The sequence below is a fragment of the Lepus europaeus genome, chromosome 20 (genome assembly GCF_033115175.1).
Source record: "Lepus europaeus isolate LE1 chromosome 20, mLepTim1.pri, whole genome shotgun sequence".
In the NCBI taxonomy this organism is placed as follows: Eukaryota; Metazoa; Chordata; class Mammalia; order Lagomorpha; family Leporidae; genus Lepus; species Lepus europaeus.
In genome coordinates, this window is record NC_084846.1 from 50,282,434 (window position 1) to 50,291,404 (window position 8,971).

An 8,971-nucleotide genomic window follows, 5' to 3' on the forward strand; every position below is an offset into this window, starting at 1 on the left:
TCAAAGCCACGCTTTCTTCCGGCGATGGTATTTTAACACGATTTTACCATATCATTGAACACTGTGCTTTGTTGAGAGGTTTGCACTGATTTCTACCTCTGAGTGTGTCTTCATATTAGAATTACAACATGTTTACAACACATTTTGGCACAATAGGAAAAATAAACACTTTTCTTTAACGTTTTCAACTAAAACAACAAGTTATTAAATAAATAATCATTCCTCATAGTGCACGTCACATTTTACCTTTCACTGCCCATTGACATAAATGAAGCGGCATGAATAATGCTGTAGGCAGTTTATTTACGTCTTCTCTCGTAATTCTGCATGGCGCTCCGTTCATAAGCCACTGGAAACAGAGGAGGTAAAGTGTTCTTTAAGAGAATTCAGCGAGGGAGTTAAAGCTCAAGACATCACAGTAATTGATTTTAAACTCGTAAAGATTTCTCTCTCCACGCAAGTTTTTCTGAGGATGTTATTTGCACATTTCCCACTCCTGCCTCACTCTTATCATTCTTATCCCGACTAGAAGTTATCTAGCTGCAGAATTCTGTTTTTTTTTTTTTTGGTCAACCATCAACCTAAAAGCTTATTTCCACGATACATTGCAGCATCAATTCTCAGCAGCTTTGTCAAGCAGGGGCAGATACTATGGGGAATTCACAGCACAGATGATGCCTATAGTAACCAGGAATAGTAGTATAGTGAAAACAAAACTTATTCTAGGACGTGTTCCTTAAGCCACAGGCCACACACTGAATGTGGCCCACCATCTGTTCTTTCTTTTTTTATTTTATTTTATTTTATTTTTTTGACAGGCAGAGTGGACAATGAGAGAGAGAGAGACAGAGAGAAAGGTCTTCCCTTTTGCTGTTGGTTCACTCTTCAATGGCCGCTGCGGCCAGCGCATCTTGCTGATCTGAAGCCAGGAGCCAGGTGCTTCTCCTGGTCTCCCATGGGGGTGCAGGGCCCAAGGACTTGGGCCATCCTCCACTGCCTTCCCGGGCCACAGCAGAGAGCTGGCCTGGAAGAGGTGCGACCGGGATAGAATCCGGCGCCCCAACCAGAACAAGAACCCGGTGTGCTGGCGCCGCAAGGTGGAGGATTAGCCTGTTGAGCTGCAGCGCCGGCACACCATCTGTTCTTGTACATAAAGTTTTATTGGAGCACACGCCCATTGTCTAGGGCTGCACTCTTGAAAATGGCAGCTTTGAGTCTGTTGCAGAGACAACATGATTCACAGAGCCTGAAATATTTATGATCTGCTTCTTTTCAGAAAATGTTTGCTGATCTCTGTTCTAGGAGCCCCTAGTGGCGTGTCTGTATCTCTGTGTGTGTGTGTGTGTGTGTCTGTTTCTGTTATGAATTCTTCGCTGTGATGTATGATCCTAGAGACTAAAAACAACCTAATTTGCTGGCGGGAGGTCAATTGAGCCTTCTGGATACAACACAGTTTAACTCATCTCCAGGGCACCCTAATGGTCCGTAGAAGATTAAAGGATCTCTAACCACAAAAGTGTACAGATAAGGCTGTTGTGATCAAAATACCTGAGGATTTTTTTTTTAATCACTTTAGCCAGTGCTTTACACACTAGATTTACCTTACAGACAAACAAGTGCTTTCTGAAATTGTTTGACTACCAACAGCCCTAGGCATCCCAGACCTTCCTCTAAATACTCTCCCAGGTGAGGATTTGCAGAGTGAGCGGTGGTCCCCAGTGGTAACCGTAGCCAGCCATGCCTTCCGAAAGGTGAGCAACCAAGAAGCAGAATGTTTCACGTGGACTGTGTCTGCAGCTCCGAGGTGGAACAGTGTGAGCCCCCGCCTGCAGAGTTCTGAGGGAGGCGAAATGTTCACTTCTCATTCTGCCTTGTTTATCTGAGGAGGAGGAGGACGGGCCCAGGTTCGGTACCTGACAAGCCTCAGGAGCCATGACTGTTTTCAGAGAAGTGACAGGGACGCTCCTTTAAGCCAGTGGAAGACAGCTCTGTGAGTGGGCTGGAGCTTAGTCCCACTCCAGGGATGCAGCGTTTCCTACCTGGTCCCAGAGCTCGCTGAAACCCTGTGGGAACTTCAGCAGCTCATGAGGGTTTCTATAGGGGAGGGCTCCTGGATTTCTTAGATCCTCAGAGGGTCTGTGCCCGCCCAAGTGTAAGGGTCAGGTGGCTGTGGAACAGACTAGAGCAGTCTTGCCCTTACTGAGCACCTGCGAGGATTCCTGTGGGACCAGTGACTGCTTGTCTGCCCAAGCTTTTCCTTTTATATCTAACTGAGCTGGAAGGACAAAGATTTCATTATAAATTGATCTTGAGTCAATTTGGTGATTCTATTTATAATATACTTATTCAAATGCATTTAGTGTGTTCTAAATCGCATGATACCTGCATTACATACCAAGTTAAACATATAAAAATCTGTATCAATTCTGGCATGGAGAGTTAGTGACTAATGTGATTATCCAGGAAAACACGGTTATGTGAGGACTAGTATGCATTGATTCAAAAAACTCACTGTGTTTTACATTTGTATTCCATTTTCAAAAGCTGGACGATAATACCTATTAATAAAATGATTACAAGGTTTCCCTAAGGCACACTGATAACTTCTTTAAATTCAACAAGGAGCCCTAAAACAACCTGTGAGTATAAAAGTCATGTCTAAATTTAGAAAGTGGAGACTCAATAAAAATGCTAGGATAATTATTTTTGCATGAATTCAAAAAGTTAACAACTAAGCTGGCATTTTTTAGTTACAGATTTTCTAGAAACTAGCAACATTCTAAATGGGTATTACAATTGCTGACTTCTTTCTAATTAATCAGATGATTGGTATTTTATAGAAAAATAAAGAGACTTTGACTAGCTTTTCAAAGGAACCTAAGCTAGGCGTTACAAAGCCTGAAATGCTTAATAAGTCAGCCACTAAGAAAATTAGAGAAGAAAGAAATATTCAGCCTTTTTAGCAACTGACAGAGTTGTTCAAAGTTAAAATGGGTTTGGAGAATTGTGGCAGCCTTCTCTCTGTGGGTTTTAATAAGCTTTACTGATCTGCAACACTCTAGGCTCCTCTTAGAAGGTTCTGGAGTGGGCCCTGTCCTCATCCTCTCCAGCACCCATCAGGACTGTTAGATTCTGAGCTTCTGCAACTTCATAAAGAGCAAATGGCTTGTAGACGAGGTTTGTTTTGTTTTGCTTGCTTTGGAAGCTGTGGCGTCTTGTGTAGCGCTCAGATTACATTGGTAATAAGTGAAAATCATTCTCATCTCGCTATGCACTGCCTTCCCCTCTAAGCTCTGTAAGGTGAACTACGAGTTACTTAACAGATCAGTGGGGAGGAATATTAGAGCAGCTCAAAGATTCAGGCTGGATAATGGTCACATGGGGCAGACTCAGGTAAGGCTGGTGGTGTGGGAGAAACAGGCTGATACTGTGGCGATATCAGCTTCAATACCTGTAAATCCTTCTCACAAGCACTAAGATTTCTTTTCACATAAGTACTCATTTTTACCTCTTGTCATTCTCATTTTTTCATACTTTGAAAATTGTCTTATAAAAATAATAAAAGTAAATTTGAGACACTGTCTATTTTCAGGTAGGATTTTATACATACCAGAATTTAAAGCTCTTTTGCCCATTAGTCCAACAAAGGAATCTGTTTTATGCCCTGGAAAAATACATGTAGGGGTATTTTAATATGTATGTCTTTGAGGAAATATATCACTAAAACTAGCAAAAAAATAAAAAAGCATCTAAGTATATTAGCTTACATAATAAATACATCTATTTCAAATTTTAGTGAGCCTAAAGCAATGAGAATCCCTTGTAAGTCTTACAAATTACCCTAAGGCAATACCATGAAAGAATTCTTCTTGATTCTGTATCTAAAATTAGCAAGTACTCTTTATTCATGTTATATTTTATCTATCACTTGAAATACTGATAGAATTTGAGCTAGCTCTGACTTTTAGGGAGTCAATTTCAGGTTTGTATGAGAGACAGATAACCAAGCTCGTTTCCTCATGAGACCAAATATATTATTTCTCAGAAAGCGAGTCTTAGTTAAGTCAGATTCGAGTCCTTGATGATTAACTATCTCTATTTTATCAGATCTTAAAAATATTGTACTCTTATTGGAAGAGTGCATTTGTTTTGACTTTAGTGGAATACATTTATTTCTACCAGTTAGAACTTCATTATGTATAATTCTCTTGATAGACAAGTCCTTAGAAAGTAAATATGTATAGCATTTATTTATTTTCAAAGATAAAAATCTTTGGAAAAGATTTATTATTTTAATTCTAGTGGGAGAATTTCTCTTGGTTTTTGCAGTATTCCTTGGGACTAGAGCTGTTAGCTTAATGCGATCTACTTTGCCATCCAGGCAGCCCAATTTAAGACAAGGCACATAGGTCCACTGTGTGATTGACGTGGACCCTGGGACTTCCTGTCAATTCGGCTCCAGTCACTGGGATGCGAGAATCTAAGGACCCTCAAGTGTCATAACTCTGCCATCTTCTCCACCCCAACAAATACTCCCTGTGTGTTGCTCGGCAAAAGCTGCCCTCTGCATTATGGAATCAAAAATCTTCATCTCCATCATTATCTTTATATGGATTCTACTTAGCTATTCACTCCCTCCCTCACTCAGTTGCCTGCTGGATGACCCCAAAACATGATCTTCTAGGAGACCCAACATATTAAGATGAGTGAGAGGGAGCCCATAAATACTTGGATTTGGGTACTAGGGGAGGCTGGAGAGAAGTGTGTGAGGTGGGTCACGGTCCTGTGATTTGACTTCTTACCAAAAACTAGCAATTTATAGGGGCTAAAGGACAGCTTCCTTTCCTTTTTAAAACACTAAGTATCTTTTTGGTAAGAACCATTTTTCTAAGGAACAGAGCTTGACACAATCATATTCTATATATAGTAGGAGTCTGCTCCACTCTTATATGGTCTTCATTGACATATTAAGACTGAAATTAAGGTCAGCTATTGCATAAAGTAGTATTCAGTCTTATTAACATTTGCACTTGAGAAATGCCAAAATAATCTTGAACTTACTTTTGTGAGAAATCTGGCCGTGTCCTGGCAGAAAGAAAGGTAACAGTTAACCAACATGTACAAGATCTGTGCAGAGCTCTATCACATCTCTTAAAGAGGCTGCTAAAATACATCAATTTTCAAAATATGCAACATTTTCCACTCCTGTCCCACCCTGAGAAATATAGCGGGACCATAAAGGCTAACCAGATTATTCATATTACAAAGCAAACTGGTTTACAGCCCAAAGGAACCATCACCGAGAGCTTTCTCTAGACCAAGGCTTCACACCCAAAATGCTGGGACACCTGAGGTCTGGCATTAACTGTCAGGCTGTGCCACCTCTCATCTTCAAGGCCTGACACCCCACCACCGCAAGAGAGAGAGAGAGACAGACAGACAGACAGACAGAGACAGACAAACCCATCTCTTTACCAAATAGCATAACCAAGATACTGTGTTCAAACCCTACAAGATTTCCTTCACTTTTCTAATGAGCATTCAGGATAGTCAAAGATTGATAGAGTGTTTACCATAAAGAGCCTTTAACAGGGCCACTTGTTTTTCAATTGAGGAATCTGACAAGAGAGGAGTTGGCATTAACTATTTATGTCCCACTGATGTCGCCATCAACTCAGGGAAACTGTGTGTTTCCATCTGGAGCCGCGGCACAGCCAGGTCTCGCCTAACCCAGGGGGGTGGTCAGCTTCCATGTGCACCACGACCCTGCGGACGCCTCCCCAAGAACGCCCCTGCCCGCCCCTCCCTTGCTAATTGGTATCTTTAGTAAGGGGCGCGCTGAGCTAAGGCTGGGTCTTGGATTTGGCGGTTTTGTGCACGCGAATGCCGGCGGCGAAGCCCTCCCTTTGCAGGCAAGTGCTCACAGCGCGTTAGCGAGGTCCCGAGTCCCACCGCTCTTAGGATGGACTTATCTACTCATGGAGCAAGAGAGGAGCGAGCAGGCGGGGAGGGTTGCCCATCTCACCAGCATCCCGTTTGCCCATTAATCCAAAGAACTGCTGAGGCTTGGGTCTCCGGGCGATTCTCTGCAGCAGGTGCTCAAAGGGCTCCGGCAGCTCCTCCTGGAAGACAGACGCGCGGACACACGGGCGTGTGGGCCACGGAGCCAGGTGTGGGGTGGCCCGTGCCATTCCCAAAGCGCGCCCCAGCCTCCCCCCCCCCGGGGGGGCCCTGCGGGGGCGGGGAAGCAGCTCCGCCGAGGCGCGGTCTGCCACTCCCGCACCAGGAGCCCCGCGCCCTGTCCTCAGGCCCGGTGCCCTGCTCTTCCCTCTGCTTCCACGAAACCCACTCATCTGCAGAGCCGCCCTCCCCCGAGTCCCTCCACCCCTCCGCCGTGACTTTGTCCATCTCTGGTGCTGGCTCTGGCGACCTCTCGCTGCCCTAAACGCACACAGGTGTGTGTGTGTTTGCAGGGGTGGGGGAAGGGGGAGCTTTCCCCCCCCCCGCAACCCGCACCGCAGGCTCCCTGGCGCCAACACCTGCGAGCCACCTAAAGCGAAACTCACAGGTCCGCAAAATGAACTCGCAAGGACCAGTGAGCCCCCGCTGAGCGCCCCTGTCCCCGGGGACCCGGTGCGTTTCCCAGCGCGCGGACAGTGCGGTGGACTGCACCTGCGTGAGCCGTGTGGCTCGGGGATGACACCTTGCGAGGTTTCTAGCCTTGTGACAACCCAGGGCTCGTAGGGGCGGACTCTCTCGAGGAGATCCGAGACCCGGCGCTGCAGCCCCGGGGAGAAAAGTTGGGTCGTGGGTGCAGAACCAGGGCGGGAGCGAGGGGGCGGGGTGGGGTGGTGGAGCCGCTTCCCCGCGCTGCGCGCCCGCACTGCTGTGGCCGCGGCCGGGCGGACCCGCAGACTTCATGGGGTCCCGGTCCCGGAGGAGCGGCGCGGGCTGTTCCCGGGACCCAGGCTCACCTTGATCTGGTCGCTGTCGGACCAGTCGGACCAATAATTTAGATCATCGTTGGCTCGGATGTCTTCCGCAGACAGTCGGGTGGAGGCGAGAGCCAGGACTGCCAGGGCCACGAGGATTTTCATGTTGGCTTTCTAGGGGGGAGTGGGAAAGAAGGGGGCAGGGGGTGGGGTGGAGGAGCCCGTAGATTGGAGCGGGTGTCCGAGAGTTGGGGCAGCGGCATTTTCCAGACGGCACCCGGGATGAGTTGCACGCCCGGGTCCCGGGCCTCGGCTCCCCACATCCTAGCAGCCCCAGGCCCCCCAAGCCCCTAACCACCAAATCGCACTTCCCTTCCCACCGGATAAAGAAGAGGGTCGTTCTCCCACCCCGGCCACGCAGGACCGCTGCGCTGTGGCCCAGCGCGGGCACTTACGGCGACGGCAGGCCCGCGGGTCCCTGGGCTGCTCGGAGCGCACGCCGCACGGTGCGGGAGGAGGTGAGCGCGCGCTGTGGCCCGCTCGGAGCCGCGCGGTTTTTATCCCCGGCTCACGGAGCCTCCGGACCCACGTGACCCCCCCCCCCCCCCACGACTTTCTGCTCAATATTTAATTAGCCGCCTCTTCCTTCTCCGCCGGCGTGATTGAGAGTTTCCGAGACGGCAACCCGTCGGTGCCCATCACATCTGGACCCCACTGGGCCCGCAGTGACGCAGTGTTAGGCAAGTCGAGGCTTCCGCATCTGACGCCCCCTCCCCTCGCCTTGACACCTGAGATTACTCATCAACCTCCAGCAAAGTGACTCATTCCTTGGACTGGGCCGACTTTGGAGAAGCGGTAGTTTTGAAGCCAGCCGGCCGGGTACCTGTGGGCAGGAGGACCGGGTCTAGGGCCAGTGGGCCACGGAGGGGGCGCTGCCGTGGGTCTTCCCGCCTTCACCTCTCCTAAATCCCCTGCAGCACCCACCTTCCCCCGGCGTTGAGAAAGGGGTGTCTCAGGCTCATAGCGCTTCCGGGGAGGGAAGAGGATTTATTTAGGGAAACTGCACCCAGAGGCGCCCCGAGGTGGCTCCTGTCCCCCAAATCCTCCTCGCCCTGCACTGGAGGGCGTTTTTGCTTCTCTCCCACCCTGTCTTGAGCGTGTCCAGCACTCTTAGCTGGTGTCACCCAAGGCATCCGCGGATCACGCGGAGACTTCGCCTGTGGATCCAAGTCGGTGCAGTGAGCACGCGGACCCGGCAGCCGCGCAGTCCTCCACGGCACAGAACTGTTAGGAAGCTAAGGTCAGCGCCCGCGGGAGATCACAGCTTCCCAGGAGTGCACGCTTGCCTTGAAGACACATTTCCTTTACCTGAAGGGCAGAATTACAGGTGTGTGTGTGTGTGTGTGTTGGGGGGAGACAGAGAAAAAGTTCTGTGGGCTGGTTCACTCCCCAGATGGCCTCTATGTTCCGACCTGGGTTAGGCCAGAAGCCAGGAGCCAGGAGCTCCATCTGGGTCTCCAGTGTGGGTGCAGGGGCCCAAGCACTTGGGCCATCTTCTGCTGTCTTCCCTGGGAGCTGGCTGGATTGGGAGTGGAGCTGCTGGGGCTTGGACCTGGCCTCCACTATGGGATCTGACGTTGCAAGCAGCCGCTTAGCCCACTGGGCCACAATGCTGCTGGAGACCCGTTTCTTACATCTTTATCAAAACTGAATGACATAGTATTTTGGGTGGAATAGTTTTTTCTTTTATATTTAGCATTAAAAACTTCAGGTAATTATGATTTTAAGTATAATGCATAATGGAAATAAGTTTTCGGAACTTAAGTATACCAGTAATACTTTTCCTCTAATATTTGTTCTTAAATGACAGTGAATTTTAAAATTTTCATGTGTCTCTCAAATTTTTTTGACCTAGTCTCACATGTTTTAGTTTTCAAAACGTTTTAAATGGCAGATTATAAACATACAAAAGTAGAGCAAATCATTGATTTGAAGCAATTTGCTTGTTTCAAATACAATGTTTCCTATTTCTCCTCCAC

At 48.1% G+C, this 8,971-nt stretch overlaps 1 protein-coding gene across 1 annotated transcript; it reads right to left on the bottom strand.

Annotated features, from left to right (window-relative positions):
- Positions 1-299: 299 nt before the first annotated feature.
- TAC1 (tachykinin precursor 1) lies at positions 300-7,447 on the bottom strand. The gene is made up of 7 exons (XM_062179070.1): positions 7,388-7,447; positions 6,975-7,106; positions 6,026-6,122; positions 5,574-5,618; positions 5,062-5,085; positions 3,611-3,664; positions 300-349 (listed from the first exon to the last, which is right to left on the bottom strand). The coding sequence occupies exons 2-7, from the start codon at positions 7,095-7,097 to the stop codon at positions 300-302; spliced, it is 393 nt and encodes a 130-aa protein (XP_062035054.1). The 5' UTR covers positions 7,098-7,106; positions 7,388-7,447.
- Between the last annotated feature and the right edge of the window lie 1,524 nt (positions 7,448-8,971).